The sequence below is a fragment of the Arvicola amphibius genome, chromosome 17 (genome assembly GCF_903992535.2).
Source record: "Arvicola amphibius chromosome 17, mArvAmp1.2, whole genome shotgun sequence".
In the NCBI taxonomy this organism is placed as follows: Eukaryota; Metazoa; Chordata; class Mammalia; order Rodentia; family Cricetidae; genus Arvicola; species Arvicola amphibius.
In genome coordinates this window covers 33,234,289-33,252,521 of record NC_052063.2, presented here as the reverse complement: position 1 = coordinate 33,252,521, position 18,233 = coordinate 33,234,289, and the positions used below count along the sequence as shown (strand labels likewise).

The 18,233-nt window shown below is 46.1% G+C and overlaps 1 protein-coding gene across 2 annotated transcripts; it reads right to left on the bottom strand.

The window, feature by feature from the left end:
- Positions 1–2,851: 2,851 nt before the first annotated feature.
- Atp23 (ATP23 metallopeptidase and ATP synthase assembly factor homolog) lies at positions 2,852–18,029 on the bottom strand. 2 transcript variants are annotated; one of them, XM_038314954.2, is made up of 6 exons: positions 17,743–18,029; positions 16,191–16,236; positions 15,566–15,647; positions 10,254–10,391; positions 8,278–8,361; positions 2,852–3,277 (listed from the first exon to the last, which is right to left on the bottom strand). In XM_038314954.2, exons 1-6 carry the CDS (start codon positions 17,927–17,929, stop codon positions 3,074–3,076), a joined length of 741 nt encoding a protein of 246 aa, XP_038170882.1. In that variant the 5' UTR covers positions 17,930–18,029; the 3' UTR covers positions 2,852–3,073. The 2 variants fall into 2 exon arrangements, with proteins under 2 accessions (XP_038170882.1, XP_038170883.1); XM_038314955.1 differs by lacking the exons at positions 2,852–3,277; positions 8,278–8,361; positions 10,254–10,391 and adding exons at positions 13,159–13,365; positions 13,480–13,604.
- Between the last annotated feature and the right edge of the window lie 204 nt (positions 18,030–18,233).

The following is an 18,233-nucleotide window of genomic DNA, read 5'->3' as shown; positions in this document are numbered from 1 at the left end:
CAGAACCTCTTTTCCAAAGCAACATATCCTTAGACCCATATTTTAAAGTCAAGATACCTTTTTTAGCAGTTCCAGGAATCAAATGTCTTCCTCCAGTCAACCAACCAGAAGACAACACAATAATACACATAATCCAAATTCTCTGTGCACATTCCATCCTTTCATGGCTTATAATCTGTTTATACTCTGTCTCTTTAAAGACTTACTCAAACACACATAAAACACATATCCATCTTTAATCCACCCTCACCGTTCCAGGGGGCGATCTCGCTGAGGGCCTTCACTTGTAAAACTACATTGGTTCCATTCAGCATTCTACACACTAAGCACTACGGAAATAGGCTGGAAAGTTAAACACACACACACACACAAACAGAGACAGACAGACAGGCAGGGCCACGGGAACATCCTTGAGACAAGAATGACAAGAATGCCCCCTTTATTGTGCTCAGGGGCAGCTTATATAGGGCTCTGCCCATGCCCCTGCTCTCGGGATCCTTCAGCTGCAGACCCACGCCCCTGCCATCAGGGTCTCATGCTCAGAGCAGCTGCAGCCTGCTCAGCGCAGAGGAAAACAAGTTGCTTACAAGAAATTCAGGGTCTGGTGGTTCGCAGTCCCCACACAGATCCCCTGGAACTAGAGTTACAGACAGTTGTGGGCTGCCATATGGGTACTGGGAATTAAACTGGATCCTCTGGAAGTGCAGCCTGCAATCTTAACTATTGAGCCATCTTGCCAGCCCTCACGAATATAACTTTTAAGATATTAATTAACACCAAAAAATGCAAATAATCCAACCAGTAAAGTGGGCAAATAAAAGACACTTCCCAAAAACAAAGTCCAGTTGGGTAACAGATAAATACAAAAGAAGGTTCCGTGTCCCTAGCCATCAAGGAAACACAAATCAGTACTGCTTTGAGATCCTATCTCACCCCAGTCAGAATAGCTATAAACAACATAGGCTAGAGAGCTGGGTCAGCAGTTAAGAGCACTGTTGCTCTTGCAGAAGACCTTGATTCAGCTCCCAGCACCCATGTGGGAGGTCACAACCACCCTCCACCCCAGTTCCAGAAGATATGATGCCCTCTTCTGACTTCCACCAAAATAAAAACAAAAAAAGAAAAAGGATACATACATACATACATACATACATACAGGAATATTCATATACTGAAAGGTTTTTTATCTAAAAAAAAATTTCTTTTCATGAGCTGGAGAAATGACTGAGGTGTTAAGAACACACACGGTTCTGGCAGAGGATCCGAATTCAGTTCCTAGCACCCATTCCAGGCAGCTCCCGCCACCCGTAAAGCCAGCTCCAGGGGATCTAATTCAGTCTTCTGATCTCCATAAGCACCTGCACTCATGTGCACACAGACACACAGACATACACATATAACTTTAGATACATCTCTAGGAGGCTGGAAAACACTGGCTGCTCTTCCAGAGGTCCTGAGTTCAATTCCCAGCAACCACATGGTGGCTCACAACCATCTGTAATGAGGTCTGGTGCCTTCTTCTGGCCTGTAGGCATATACACAGACAGAATATTGTATACATAATAAATAAATATTTTTTTAAAAAAAGAGTATGTGGTGTAGATGCAGTGTAGACAATTTAATAGAGCCAAAAAAGATGAAGTTCTATTGTTTGCTAGAAAATGAATAGATGCCGGAGAAGCATCAAATTAAACCAAATAAATCAGATTGATAAAGATATGTTTCTCTCACATGGGAACCTAAAGAGAAAGAGTGTGTATGTTTGGGGGGAAGGGGTAAAACTAAGTAGGAAGAGACTGAATCCTAGGAACAGGACAGGAGAGAGTTACAGGAGTGAATATGGTCAAAGTATATAATACAACTGAATAACAATGTCATTATGAAGCCCGTTACTTTGCACACACAAATATACACTAATAAAATATTTGACTATAATAGTTTCTATTTTAGTTGGAAAGATAGCAACCCATGCATTCTCCACTCATCCACGGACGCCTCAGAACTAATGAATGGAAGTGCAGCTGAGAGGACACTGAAGTCTCAATTAGCCCAGGCTAGTCTTGAACTCACCATACAGCCAACACTGGCCTCTTATTCCTGATCCTCCTGCCTCCACCTCCCATGTGCTAGGATTATAGGCGCACCACCATACTGACTAGAAACATGTTTTCTGTATCTAAAATTCAGATATGTAGGCAAACAAAATATTTGAAAATTATTATATTAAAAATTATAAATATATAAAATTAAACTAAATTGCATTATAGATTGAATATAGTATCTAATTTTTTTTTTAAAAAGCCTAATAAGGGGGTCTGGAGAAATGGCTCAGCAGTTAAGAGCACTGGCTGCTCTTCCAAAGGACCTGAGTTTGATTCCCAGAACCCACACAACGGATCAAAATCATCTATAAATTGAGTTCTAGGGGATCCAAGGCCCCCTTCAGGCCTCCTTAGGTGACAGACAACCACATAATACACAGACATACATACAGACAAAATATTCCTATACACAAAATAAAAAATAAAATCTAAGAGAAAGCAAAGTATCTAATTATCAGACTGTTCCCAGGAAATTAAGCCATAAGGTCCCCAATAAACACACCATGAACAGAGAGAAAATGACACCCACCTTTAATGAATTATTCCCAGCTTTCATTCTTTGCACTTGATCATGACAGCATCTCACCAATGTCCGCCAAGGTGACCATCTCACTGTGTAAATACTAACCTGGATCTCCCACCACCTTCACACAAGTCCATGCTTCACAGATCTCATAATCAAAATTTAAAATAATCTCATAGAGAACAATTACAAAGCTAAAGCATTTAAAAAAAATAAGTATACTGTGGAAAATACAAAAACGTCATTTATTTACCTTATTTACTAAATGGTTAACTATAAAGATCCAATTTTGCCTTGCAGTTTAAGGAGTTCCTCTTTTGCCATATTTATTTTTTATAGTCAGTGCTAAAGCCAGCTCCTTCTGCACTTTTTTCCATACGATTGCAGACTCTGTGTCTAAGGGCATCTCCCTCAGGGTCCTGAGGCTCAGAGACACAGACGGCCACCATCATATGTTCGAGTAATAGCGATCACGGTTCTGAAAGTCCCTGTGAGCGTATCTGGCATATGTCTTAGTATGGGGGATCCTGCCAAAAGGCTCACGGTCATTGAAACAAGACTCAAAAACGTCATCCACAGCCTTCTGGGCCTCTTCTCTGCTGATGTTACGCACAGCCAAGATTGAAAGAGCAGCTCTGTCCCGCACACAAGTCTACAGAAAGGGAGAGTGAATGTAGTCACTTGGTGTGAAAATCCAATCAGATGATACAACTACATATTACCTAAACTAAGATTCATTTCTCCAGGGCTGAGAGATGATTCGGCAGTTAAGAGCACTGGCTGCTCTTCCAGAGGATCCGGGTTCAATCCCAGCACCCACATGGTAGCTCAGCACTGCCTGTACCTCTCGGCCTACGGGATCTGACACCTTCTCACGGACATACATGCAGGCAAAACACAAATGAACATGAAAATAAAAAAATTTTTAAATTCATTTCTTCTCCTGTTATTAATTTCTGTCATTTTAAAAATTAAAATAAAATTAGTAACTCTAACTCTCAAACCATGGAACATGTTAGTTCAATATAAACCCATTTAGACACAATTAAGACCTCCATTTTCTTATTTTGGGAGGAATACAGCCAGATTTAATCCTCTGAACATCCTCTGCCAAACAATAATTTCCAATTGCAAAAATCACAAAAAAAAAAAAAAAGTCTGTAGACAAAGCCCTAACTGATCTTGCTTAGCTAAATTTAAAATATATTTCAAGGGGCCTGGAGATGACTCTCTTGGTTAAGAGAGCTGCCTGCTGTTCCTGAGGACCTAAGTTCAGTTCCCAGCAGCCATGATGAGCAACTGACAAACACCTGTAGCTCCAGCTCTGGGAAGCTGATGCCCTCTTCTGGCTTCCTCAGGCAACTACACTCATGTGTGATAGCACCTAGGTTCTGAACTGACTTTTGTTTAAAGTCAGTGATTCTTCCCCCCCCCCCCCCCCCCCCCGAGACACGGTTTCTCTGTGTAGCTTTGGAGCCTGTGCCTGTCCTGGAACTTGCTCTGTAAACCCAAGCTGGTCTAGAACTCACAGAGATCCACCTGCCTCTGCCTCCGGGATTAAATGCATACACTACCAGCAGCCAGCTAAAATCAGTGATTCTTATCTGAGTTCTCCCTGAAGGATTCCAGAACCTTTGCAAAACGTATTCTCAAGTGGACCTAGCAAACCAGGAGGGGGAGAACCACTTAGGTAAATGGTTCCTTCAAATAACTCTAGATTAGAGGTTTGGGCATGCGGAAATTGACTTGCTTAAAGGTATATATAATTTGTGTAACAATAAAAGAAGCTTTTGCGAAACCACCAGCAGTCAGCCCCTGGAGACTGACCCCCCTGGTGCTTTTGCTAAACCAAATCACATTCTGGAGTAACCCTCTTTCTTCAGCTGACCACGACAACACATACACATAACTAAAAGTAAAACACATCTTTGAAAAAATAAACTGTTCTTCATCCCCACAACCCTTTCCTCACCTCTCAGCTGACTGGTGACAGATTCGCTGCTTATCCCGAGGAAGCACAGACAACAAACTTGAAAGTGCCTTCATCCAGGCAGAAAGAAAACTCAAACAGTCTCTGCATAGGGCCTCACTTTTGCTATGAGAATAACGTACCAATTATCTTGAATTTGTCAATCCTGAAACTTAAGAAATGTAAGACCCTGCCGTTTCAATTCTCAGAGAGTTTTCAAAATATTCCTTTCTCTATTCTCCAAACTATATTTCAAAAGAATTGGTGAGTGATCCCTCCATAAAAGACAATCAGAAGCAGGCCTGGCGGCACATACCAGTAAAGTCAACACTCAGGAGACAAAGGCATGAGGACCAAGAGTTCCAGGCCAGTTTAGACGCCATATCACATATAAATTAAAGGCCAGGTGTGATGACACCCAGCAGCACTCCCAGCAGCTGGAGGCTGAGGCAGGAACAAAGTCAGCAACCCTCGCTCAGGAACAAAGTCAGCAACCCTCGCTCAATAAATAAAAAATAAATAGTGCTTCTGACAACAGTCAGCAACAGCCTCTGTTTCCCCAGTTTGCATGGTCAGCACACTCAAGCTGGAAATGCTTGCTCACCAAAGGACAGCCAGAGGGGCACAGTGAGACCCTGACCCAAAAACAACAACAACAAAAAATCCAGATGTCAAAGGGTCAGAAGACCCAATGAGAGACGACAATTAAGATTTACTCCTGTGGGAAAATGAGAAAAACGGAAAGGGAAGGTGCTTTTAACTAGGGAGTGAAGGAGAAATGAATACAGGAAGGTAAAAGAGCAATAAAACTGTCTTTAGTAGTCAGAAAGAATCACGGAGTGGTGGTGGCGCACACCTTTAATCCCAGCACTTGGGATGCAGAGGCAGGCAGATCTCTGTGAGATCAAGGCCAACCTGGTCTACAAGAGCTAGCTCCAGGACAGGCTCCAAACTACAGAGAGAAACCCTGTCTCAAAAAAAAAAAAAAAAAAAAAAAAAGTCCTATGGAATCATACTATCTATCTACCTAAAATTATCTCTAGCATGTGTAAGTCTGTGTCTACATATATATAATTTAAATAAAATTTTCCCATCTGGGCATCTGGGCTGGCAGTGCTCCTGCCCCCAAAAGCCAAAGATCATCTAGCACAAACCCAACACCAAGCATCTTTTTGAGCTGGCTAATTTTATATCCACTTTGACACAGGCTAGAGTCACCAGAGAGGGAGCCCCAATTGAGAAAATGCCCCCATGATGCTGAGTTGTACCTAAGCCTGTAGAACATTCTCCTAATAAGTGATTAAGTGGGAAAGCCAGCCCATCGTGAGAGGCGACAGCCCTGGGCTGGTGGTCCCGGGTTCTATAGGAAAGCAGGCTGAGCAAACCTGGTAAGCAGCACCCCTCCATGGCCTCTGCATCAGCTCCTGCCTCCAGGTTCCTGCCCTGTTTGAGCTCCTGTCCTGACTTCCTTCAGTGATGGACAGCAATGTGACAGTGTAAGCCAAACAAACCCTGTCCTTCCTCCTCATCTTGCTTTGGTCATGGTGTTTTGTCACAGCCATAGTAACCCTGACTAGACAAATCGGTACCAGGACAAATCGGTACTGCCGAGATAGACCTGACCATATTTGCGGAAGGATTGTCGAAGGCTTTGGAACTTTGGCCTAGAAGAGCAACTGAGGTTGGGAGCACAGTGGGCAATTCTGTGAGACTTTAGAGGAGTGTTGAAGGCAACGCAGACGACGGAGACCCAGCTAGTAAAAGTTGCAGAGGGAGGCTAAGACTCTACCAGGCCATTTCTGCGAAGAACCTCTGGTCGGCTGGGGCTGAAGAGTCAGCTGTGACTAAGAAGAGACCGGCATCACTGAGGTGAAATCTTCAGGGAAGTATTTCCTCAGAGCTAGCACATGCAAGCTGTGTGCAGAGGAGGCCAAGACCAGGGTTGTACTTGTGTTGGCAGCCAAACTTGGTAGTGTAAGGGTCACCCCGGAGGTAGTGGTTCTGAAGGTATGAAGGGGTCATAGAGAGCAGCTGAGCCTCGGCACTGTGAGAGGCCAGGAGAGCCCACGGGTGAAGGTGCAGACAGAGCAGCAGTGGAAACCCCAGGTCTGGGGGCTTCGTGGATAGAAGCTGGGGCTTTGCTCCATGAAGACAACGCAAATGAGGTTATTGGTCAAAGTGCATCCCAGCTGCAGCAGAAGACGCCAGCACTTTGGAGCCTGTGCCACGGGAGGACTAAGAACAGCAGCAGTGAGGGCACCAGTTCTGGATGAGCCTAAAGACAAGCTGTGTGCGCTGCAGAGGGCAGAGCTGGAGAAGCGACCCAAGCCCCTGGAGCAGCCCAGAAGATTTTAACTAGTTCCCAGACATCGGACAGGAGTTAAAGAAACTGTTGGGGGTGTGTTCACTCCCAACAGTTGGGAGCTTTGTTCAGATTCTGACTGTGCCCTGGTTCTTTCTTCTTGAGGTAAGAAAGTAATTAACTTATTTTTTATCTTATTGGGGCCCACAGTTGAGAAACTTTGAATTTTTAAAAGAAATTGTAGATTTTGAAAGAGATTTTGAATTTTTACAGACACTGAACTCTTGGTTTTGTTTTGGGTTTTTTGTTTTTTTTTTTTTTTTTTTCATGACAGGGCTTCTCTATGTAGCCCTGTCTGTCCTGAAACTTGCTCTGTAGACCAGGCTGGCCTCAAACTCAGGATCCACTTGCCTCTGCCTCCTGAGTGCTAGGATTAAAGATGTGTACCACCAATGTCTAAACTTTGAAAGTATTTTAACTGTGAAGACTGAGGCCTTTACATCTTAATGTGTTCCTCCTTGTGATGTTTATTAATCTGAGATCTTCGCAATGAACCAAAAAAAAAAAAAAAAAAAAAAAAAGGAAGGTTATGTCTTAAAGTAAGTGTGTCAAGTTCACAAGGGTCACTGATGTAGGTATATATACAACCAACTGTAGGGGCGCTCGGATATAAGGGAAGCAGGATAGGATTTCACTCACAGTCTCTTCCCACCCCCATTTGAAAGAATCCCAGAGTTGGAGCTGGAGAGACGGCTCAGTAGCTAAGTGCTGTTCTTGCAGAGACCTGGGTCTGGTTCCCAGCACTCGCATGGCGGCCCACAACCGCCTGTGACCCCACTTTCCAGAAGATCCGATGCTTCCTCCTGACCTCTACAGGCACCATGCACACACACACACACACACACACACACACACACACACACACACACGGTGCGCTCACATACATGCAGGCAAAAACACTCATGCATGTAAAATAAAGTCTTTGTCTTTTTTAAAATGCTGCAGAACTCTCTTCTCGGGCAGTCACATGGCTGACCCATGACTATGAAACAGAACAAACATCCATCAGCTTAAACAGTGCGGTAGCTGCTTTGCTCTTCAGGTAGGTAGCTCTTGATACTAAGCGTATTTCCTTGCTTATGATGTTCATTGCTGTTTTGCTTCCAGGTGTGTCTGCGTGACGGTGTCAGAGCCCTGGAACTGGAGCTACAGACAAACGTGAGCTGTCATGTGGGTGCTGGGAATTGAACCTGGGTCCTGCGGAAGAACAGGCAGTGCTCTCAACCGCTGAGCCATCTCTCCAGCCCCGTGTATCCTTTCTTTACTGACAGCTTCCACTCCTGGCCCTCATGAGGGTCAGTGAGTCCACGGGTGTGTTTACCTGGTGGTGTCGTCTTAATCCAAAACGCAACCTGAAGATTTCATTCAAGAGTGAGCAATCTCCACTAAGGCTTGCCGCTCGAATCTGTCATAAACACAGAGGGCACGTGAGAGGCAAAGGGGCTGTCTATGCACAGCCAGCAAACGCTTAAAACTGGGAAAGAACAGAAAATCAGCATGTATTTCTGAGACTCCAGCACATCTGAAACTTTCTTCTAAATCACTTCTTTTTTTGTTTGTTTGTTTTTGGTTTTTCAAGACAAGGTTTCTCTGTGTAGCTTTAGATCCTGTTCTGGAACTTGCTCTGTAGACCAGGCTGGCCTTGAACTCACAGAGATCCAACTGCCTCTGCCTCCCAAGTGCTGGGATTAAAGGTGTGCGCCACTACCACCGGGCTCTAAATCATTTCTTTAAATATCAGTTGGCAAAGGCAGAATCCCAAGAGCGAGCTACACAAATCAGGGGCACTGTGGCAGGGGAGTTCAATCGCTCACCAAAGGGAATTTTCTAAACATTACCTGTAACCTCACAGTCAAACAGTCTGGAAAAAGGAGTCAGAGAGGTGGACCTCACAGTTAAAGTTCATGATCTCTAGAAGATACAAACACTTCTAGAAGTTACCAAAGGGACTTCAAGAAAACATTTTTCCAAAGAAGGTGACTAAAACTAGCATGTGATGCCGGCCACAGCCCAAACCTGAGATACTCTCAGACTGACTCCAGCTGCTGCGAGTCTCCTCTGGGCCCTTGGTTGTGTGAGGCTGTGTGAGAGGTCACACGATACAAAGCTGTAGTGATATTTCATTTGTATTTTAATAAATACAGCTTGCCTGAAGACCAGAGAGTAAAACAGCCCCACGGGTCAGCCCTACAGACCAGGCAGTTGTGACACACACCTTCAATCCCAGAAGCCACACTAGTTGCTATAGAAACTGGGTGGTGCACGCCTTTAATCCCAATGGTGCAGGCCTGGCGAGGATTATAAAATGGGAAGAGACAGCTCTCAGACACAGTCTCATTCCTGGAGGCAGGATCACCATTTCCAAATGAAATCGAGGTAAAAATCAGTGGCTAGCTGCTTTGCTTTTCTGACCTTCAGGTTGAACTCCAATTTCTCTCTCTGAGTTTTTATTAATCATGCATCACAAAACACAAAGAATAAAGAGCACCGTACTAGAGTTAGCAGAGTTTCTGATTTATGATGTTAACAGAAATTTTCTGATCTGTAAATTCCTTAATTTCTCATTATAATGTGCTTTCCAAAGGCTGAAATTCAAGACTAAATACACGTCTCCCCAGGAGCACACTGGCTTCTGAGAGCAGCCCAAGCCTACTCGTGATAAGTATCCTTTCACACCGCACGGTTGAGGCTGATGCTCTCCTCCAGAGCAAACAATGGCTTGGCCTATGAAACCCAGCAAGCTAGTTAAGAACCCATGTGACCCCAGCTCCACCACTGACTGACTCCAAACAACTGTTTCACTTTGCACATACAGCAGTCAAGGACAGTAATTATCTTCCTCGATGAACTGCTGGGAAGGTTAAACGAGACTCTGGAAGGACTGGGCACTTGACGCTGTGGCAGATTGCTTACCTAGCACGCACTGGGCTCTGGGCTCTACCCCAGCACTGTAGAAGCAAATCCAAGGCTGGGAACATAGTTCAGTTAACAGAATTTGACTAGCATGCAGGAGGCCCTGGACTCAAGTCCCAGAACAATAAAAATTAATATTTTTTAAAGCCATACAAGCATGACATTTAGCCCTCAGGGTACCCCCAAGAAAAGTGGCTTATTAGGATTATGATTTAAATCAATTGTTACTTTTAATAGGTCTTGAAGATAACATGTATAGCAATTCTACAAAAAGACTACGTTAAAGTCACAACAGCAAGAGAAGAAACATGCTTAAAGAGTCGAATCTGAATAAAGAGCTCGGTGCTCTGGGAGAAAATAAATGTCTTCTACGACAAAACTCACCTCCGAGCACGCCAAATGTCTGACATCGCTAAACCAGTGGACGTGAGCCCGACAATGATCGAAGGCGTGAATGAGCTCGTGGGTAACGACTCTGCTCATGTGAGCCTGATTTCGGATATTATTCTGGCACAAAACAATCTAGGGACACGAAAACAAGAGACAGTCGCGCACTTCTGAAATCTGCTCCTTCTGCAGACCCTACTTTCTCTCTTGCATGGCACCTACAGGAAGCCTCTGCCCACGCTTCTCCTCACAACCCCTCCTGTCCACGGTCTGGGGACTAACCCCTCCCTCTCTCTCCTCCCTCTCTCTCTAAGCCATGCCAGCACTCCAGTTAGGGATGTATTCAAGTGCTGCACCCCTGAGCTGACCACACCAGCTCCTCTCGGACACCAAAGCTCTGTGGTTCTAAGAATCGGCTGTGGGAGAAAACAGGCATATTTAAATCACAGCTCCAGGTATTGAGCAAGCTGAGCAAATTTCTTTGTATATGTTTTTTCAAATTTTTTAGGGAATAATATGGACATAAGTGTGGGTAGCCCCCTGAGACCAGAAAAGGACCTTATAGGCCCTAGAGCTGAGGTTACTGATGACCTGAACCACCCAACAAGGGCGCTGAGATGTGAACTCTGAAAGACCCCTAAGTGTTCTGGGCCATTCCTCCAGATCCCTGAGCAAGTTTCTTAGCCTCTCTGTGCCTCAGTTCCCCAACTGTAAAACAGGAGAGGATTATTAGCAGAGAACTGGGAACACAAGTGAGAACATATGTAAAACACTTCTTAACTGAACAGTGGCTGACACCACTCCCATCTAACTAGAATGAGGAAAAACTCCCAGGGAAAAAACCCTCAGAAAGACTGTCAGAAAAGAGAACAAAAGGCCAGTGGCACTAAGTAGGACCCTGTAAGAATAAGGAAGACACCAGGCAGTGGTGATGTACACATTTAATCCCAATACTCGGGAGGCAGAGACAGGCAGGTCTCTGTGAGTTCAAGGCCAGCCAGATCAGAGAGAGTTTCAGAAGCTACACAGAGAAACCCTGCCTCAAAAAAGAAGAAAAGAAAAGAAAAAGAGTAAGAAAGACACGAGTCCCCATCATGACGGTTGCATTTACCACATTCTTGACATTCAGTAGGTACCAGATACTTTATATGCATGCATCCAACATAAACTTACTCAACTAATATTCATTAAGATCTAATAAGTGGGGCTGGAGAGATGGCTCAGAGGTTAAGAGCATTGCCTGCTCTTCCAAAGGTCCTGAGTTCAATTCCCAGCAACCACATGGTGGCTGACAACCATCTGTAATGAGGTCTGGTGCCCTGTTCTGGCCTGCAGGCATACACACAGACAGAACATTGTATACATAATAAATAAATAAATAAATAAATGGATTATATTAAAGTGACGTATAATCTACTAATGGAGACAGAAATTAATAACTATTTACCAAAATGATTTTAAAAAATGGCCCTGAGCAAATACAATGAGAATGCCAGGTGCTGTGGAATATTAGTTGAAGATGTCTTACATTTGTTTCTGCTGTGGAACATTTGTTTAATAATACAAAGATGTGTTACATTCTTTCATGTTGCATTTGTTTAACTCTGTGAAGCTGAAGGAGCAGAACAAACTCCATTTTGAGAAAGAACCCCATTTTAGGCAGGGCCTAACGGGGGTGGGGGGGGTGGGGAGGAGTGAATGCATCCAGCAAAGTCATAAACATTCCCAAGAAACTGTGCCAGCCCTGGTCAAAGTGACCCCACTAGGGTGTCCAAACAACATCTGCTTACATCTGCTTGCTTCAAATGTCCTTGTAGGTATCCGACTAACCGCTATTTTGAAATTCTTGTCTGCTGACAGTTGCTGTTTTGAAATTCCCCTATACCCCCTAACCAACAAACTCAAAGGTTGTATACTTTTACCCAATCCTGAAATGCCAAGGTTTGGGCCACCCTGGTTGCAGTTTTCCCTCTAAAATCCCTTACCCTGAGGGCTTGCGGCCATTTCCCCCTCACCTACTGTGTCGGTGTGTTGGATTACAGTCTGAGCTAGCTCGTATTCAATAAACCCCAGTGTGTTTGCATCAGATACCAGCTCGTTTGGGGTTTCCGTCTGACACAGGCAAAACACAGCTGTGCTACTTTGCCTGTCTAAAACACCTGATGGTCTAATAAAGAGCTGAACAGCCAATAGCCAGGCAGGAGAAAGGATAGGTGGGGCTGGCAGGAAGAGAGAATAAATACAAGTCTGGGAAGAGGAGATGCAGGATCAAGAAAAGGAGGAGAGGAGGACGTCAGGGGCAGCACCCAGCTACACAGCCAGCCATGGAGGAAGAAGTAAAGAAAGGTATATAGAAATAGGGAAAAATAAAAGCCCAGAGGCAGGGTTGGAGAGATGGCTCAGCGGTTAAGAGCACTGACTGCTCTTCCAGAGGTCCTGAGTTCAATTCCCAGCAACCACATGGTGGCTCACAGCCATCTGTAATGAGATCTGGTGCCCTCTTCTGGCATGTGGGCATATATGTAGGTAGAATGTTGTATATATAATAAATAAATCTAAAAAAAAAAAAAAAAAAAAGCCCAGAGGCAAAAGGTAGATGGGATAATTTAAGTTAAGAAAAGCTGCAAGAAACAAACCAAGTTAAATCCGGGTATTCTTAAGTAAGAATAAACCTCCATGTAATTCACTTGGGAGCTGGGTGGCGGACGCCCAAAGAGCAAAGAGTAAAAGAGTATTTAAAAACAAAACAACAAGCCGGGCGGCAGGTGGCGCACGCCTTTAATCCCAGCAATCGGGAGGCAGAGGCAGGTGGATCTCTGTGAGTTCAAGGTCAGCCTGGTCTACGGAGCTAGCTCCAGGACAGACTCTAAAGCTACAGAGAAACCCTGTCTCAAAAAAAAACAAAACAAAACAAAACAGTGGAACAGTGGTGGGAAAACTAAAAACCCAGAGAGGTTAAAGACAGGGGACAGTAAACTCATAAATCTGAACTTGGACATAACGAGCCCAAGGTACCTTGAAGACACTCCAAGCAGAAGTGCCAAGTGAGATCCGGATACACAGGTGACCATTCAACACAGAACTCTGACCTAAAAGAGGAACACAAGCCCTCGGCAGAGCACGGGGGGAGAGTAAGGGCTGGAGATCAACATTTAAGAGCTGGAAGGGACATCAGCGAAGGAAAATCCAGGAGAACGTGCACCAAACTGCACGGCAGTGTTACCAGCCAACATTCTGCAGACTCCACGTTCCGGCGGGTCTCCTCAGACACTTGCATCTTGAGAAGCTTGTAAATGTCACCAGCAGAGAAGGTGGAGAATATTTACAGCACCGCGCACAACTACAAGGCTGGAAGCAGTATTATCAGACAGGCTAAGCTCTAATGCGAACACCAGACAGTGGTGATGTCGGCGCAGAGGGCACACAGCAGCATGGAAACCCTCCCAATGACGAACCAAAGAAGGAACTCACGGGAGACTATCTACTGAGGAGCTCACAGTTCTCAAACCACAAAGGATGTATTTCACACGCTGAGTCCATACAACGCAAGGTAGTCTATGCATGAAGCAACGGCAAGGATCCAAACAACGCAATATTGGACTGCATGTGTGGGCGGGAGAACTCAGAAAAGCAGGGGATGATGCCTACAATCAGGATAAGGGATGAGTCAAGAGTATCTTGAAGTATCTGAAGTCCTGAGAACATTGTACTCCTCAGATCTGGGCATCAGTTGAACTGAAGCTTCCCTTATTGAAAGTAAACACATGGGTTTTCTAATTTCCTGGATAAAAGACTTCATAATAAAAAGTCCAATTTAAGACAGGATGGAATAGCGAACGACTGTGTTTAACACTGCCGAGAGCTGAGAGTTTGAAATGTTCACTCTACTTTTTTTTCCTGAGACGGCGTCTCTAGTCCAACTGCCAAGCTTTCTGTGTAACTGAGGATGGCCTTGATGTTCTGATCCTCTGCATCACCTCCTGAGTGACAGAATTACAGGTGTGCACCACCAAGCACAGATTATGCACTGTTAGGGATGAGCTTGGGGTCCATATACGTCAGGCATGGCCTTGACCAACTGAGCTATGGCCCCAGCTCCCTAATGCTCACTCTGCTTAAACCACCACAGGCAGTGAGCAAACCTATCAGGAGCCACTGAGAGCTGCCAATGTTGCGGTTACCAATTTACCAGTGAGGAAACTAAGAACAAGAAAGATAATATTGCGTGGCCCAAGCCCACAGCTAATGAGCGGAGGGACCAGGATTCCAACTCAAACTCTAAAGCCCACAGTGCTCACCCATATTGCCATAGACAGTTATGAAAAACCAAATACACAGGAGATTCTCCAAGAGAAAGCGCTGAAGTGGAGTCAAACGTAGATTAGATACTCAAATTGGAAAAGCTGCATGCAATACCTTCAATGACTTCATCACGTCACCTAATCCACCTGCTGCCTCCAATGCTCTGTGAAAACCCCCAGCGACTTAAAACTCATAATAAAATCGAATGCTCAGCTAACTGAATTCTCAGCACCGTTCTAAAAGATAGATGTGGTTGCTATCTATAACACGAAAACTCCTCCTACCTCCATTCACGCCTTAGCTCCTGTGGGAACTTCGGCATTCACATTTGCTTCCGGTTCTAGATCCCTTCTTTCTCCAACTAAGTCACACACACAGCAAGCCATTCCTCAACACGCCTGCGCGTTCCTAGTGTCCTCTGCCTGTGCAGAGACTTCGTCGTGTCAACTAGCTGAGTCTGTTAGCTTTCAGCCGACACGTCACTGTCCTGTCGTGGTGACCACCTGCCATAGTTTCAACCTTGACTCTCCTCCACAGGCCCAGGAATTTTCCGTTTTCTTTTTTAAATGTCTCTATGTGTTTTGTCTGCACACATGACTGTGCACCACTGGGTACAAGGGGGCTACGGTGACCTTGATGCCGGTGGACGTAGCCCCACCATGAAGTACTGACTTGACACACACCACAAAGACAGCGGGGTCAAGAGACCACGGCTGACACCGTGAACCGAAATAACCCATTCCTCCGTACTAAGTTCAGTTTCTCAGCTGCCTGTTACAGGAACAGGAAGTTACCACACTGATCCTAACCTGCTTCACATTTCCTGTTTAAGGAGTTCCTGTCTTATCTCCTTTGGAAGAGTACCACGCCCTGAGAGTTAAGACAGTGACTGATCTGTTTTTTTAAGTCCTTGGCAAAGTCTACCAAACAGAAGGCTCGGCACGTGAGTGAAATCAGTGAGTATCAGCTGGGAGGAGAGGGAAGACGATGATTGGGCAGAGACCCACCTGAGACGCTGCGGCATCGAACCCTCCGCTGACATTTCCGTCACAGTCTTCGCAGGAGAAGTGTCTCCCTTTGTTAACAGCGCTGGAATGAGAGATGTAAGCAGTATGTATGAAGGAAGCAGCCCTGGTCCACACAGCACAGCCCTCCCGGCACTAATGCCTGCAAAACCCTGGCAAACAGTCGGGTCTCAGCCTTCTTGCCTGTGGGCGAAAAGAGATCGCCTCTGCAGATTCCACGCAACTTCATGTTCTATAATGATTCCGTCAAGGAGTTGGTCGCCTGACGAGGACCACACCGGAAATGGGATGGGCCAGGGTATTAAAAAGTAGACATCAGAAGTCATTTCCTCTAACCCACTCTGAGTTAATATCTGGAAGGCTCCTCCTAATTAATCCAAGCTAAAGTGTCTTCACCACAATGCCCGAGGCTGAGTGTGGGAATTACTGTCGAGACAAGCTATGAATATTGCCTGTACTAATATTCCAGAGACTGAGTCAGGACAAAGGCCAGCCTGGAGGACATGCAGCCTGCCACCGTGGACGGAGAAAGCTGTGTCCGAAGTGTCTCTTCTCAAGGATGAGAGCCCCAGAAGATACAGTGACATTTCTGAAAAGACTTACTTACCAACCTGAGTGTTTCATTGCATCAAGGAGAACTTTGACGTACGGGTCTACAAAGACAGAAAGAAGTATGGTATTAGGAAATGCAGCACCAAAAAACCATCTAAATCACAGACATCACACCAAAATAGCGCCTACGGACGAGGCTGGCTTCACATAAACGACTAAACACTGGATTGCAGCGCATACTGGAAGACCAGGGGAGTCTTGCGCCACGGTCAGAAAAACAAAACCAGCATAGCGCTGAGATTTGAGGACTTGTAGATTTTGCCTACACTGTTCTCCGTGGCAACATCAGGCCCCACATCCCAAATGGGGCATTCCAAGGAAAGGACATGCTGGCCAGTCTGGCACCTGGAAGAGTGTGAGTCTGTGGTTAATGGGAGGGGGCTTAGGGATCGAGCCCCAGGCAAGAGCCTCACCTAGCAAGTGCAAGGCCTTCGTTTCAGTCCTCACCTCTGGGGGGGTGGGGAGAGAAGAGAGGGAGGGAGGAAAGGAGAGAGGGATGGGAGGGAGCTAGCTAGCTAAAAAGATGGCTCGGGTTAGGAGCACTTGCTGTTCTTGCTGAGGACCTGGGTTCAGTTCCCATTATCCACATGTGGCTCACAGTCCTGAACGCCAGGAACACAGGTGGTGCACAGACATACATGCAGGCAAAACAATCATACATATAAAATAAACCTTAAAAAATTTTAAAGAAAAGAATAAGGGACTGGAGAGAGGGCTCAGTGTACTGAGTACTGGCTGCTCTTGCAGGGGGCCTGGGTTCAATTCCTGGCACCTACACCTGTCTGTAACTCCAGTTCCAAGGGACTGGAACACATGGCAAAATACCAATGCACATAAAATAAAAATAAATTTTAAAACATTGTTTTAAAAGAGAGTAAAATCTTTGATCAGTTGACTACTAAATTATGACCAATTCTGCTCTGAAACCTTATTTGGGACAATACATTTAACTCTTATTTCCCTAAATAGATCTGAAGTAGAGAGGCAATCTATGCGGATTCAAAGGAGCAAGGCTCTAGCTAGAGCCTGGGACTGGTGAGAATTTGCTGGGTTTGAACCTGTGCGCCTGCCTGACCCGTGGCAATGATTAACGTTTTAGAAGTCATGGGCCTCTTTGAGAACACGATGAAGCTGGGAGCTTTCTCCCTAGCAAAACGCACTTAGGTGCATAAACACGGGGCTTATCAAGAGTTTCTATTCTAGCATTCCCCTCTGTCCCTATGGCAATGAAAGAAGCTTAAAGAATCCCCACCCCCAACTCCAGGGAAGAGCGCACAGCCAAAAGTAAACCGCATATTAATGGAGTTCTTTCCAGCTCTCCTGGCCGTCACCCTACAGCCCTTGCTGCTGCGTAACTTACATAAGAAACTAGTGAGTGTGACCCAAGAAGGCGGACTCCTAGTGCGTGCGTTCACAAGCAAGAGTGGTGCGGGAGGCCCACGCAGCTCTGGGGCTGCAGTGGAGCCCCGGGCTCAGTGGGGTCTCCGCCCTTCCTCGCCCCGGGTCCATGCCACCCCCGACCCCAGCGCCCAGGTCACCGCCCCTACTCGTCTCTAGCGTCTTCTGGAGCATGAGCGGGCAGCTCTGGTCCCGGGTGAAGAAGCTGGAGAGGAAGCCCTGCTGGGGCTTCCCGTGGGCCGGCGGCTCGGGAGAGCCCAGGCCAGAGTCGCGTCGCTGCAGCAGCGGCTCCCCCGCCGCTGGGCCTGGCCCGCCACCGCCCGGAGCCCCAGCCATGCGGCCCGCAGGGCTGGGCGCCTCCTCCGGCTCGTTCCCTTCAGCCGACCCGGAACACCGCTTCCGCCGCCGAGCAAGCCCTCAACCCTCTAGCACCGGAGAGTCGTGGCGAGCAGCTCGGGGCGGGGCTTCGGTGGGCGTGGTTTTGTGGGCGTGGTCCGGTGAGCGGGGCGGAGGGTGTCCATTGATGTGGTTGGCCCGTCTTCTCAGCCTCCTGCTGCCTTCTGGACTGCTAAGGTGGCCACCCCGTCCTGCACATAGCCTTCCTCCTGCCAATGCAGGAGGAAGGTCCTGTCTGCTGCGC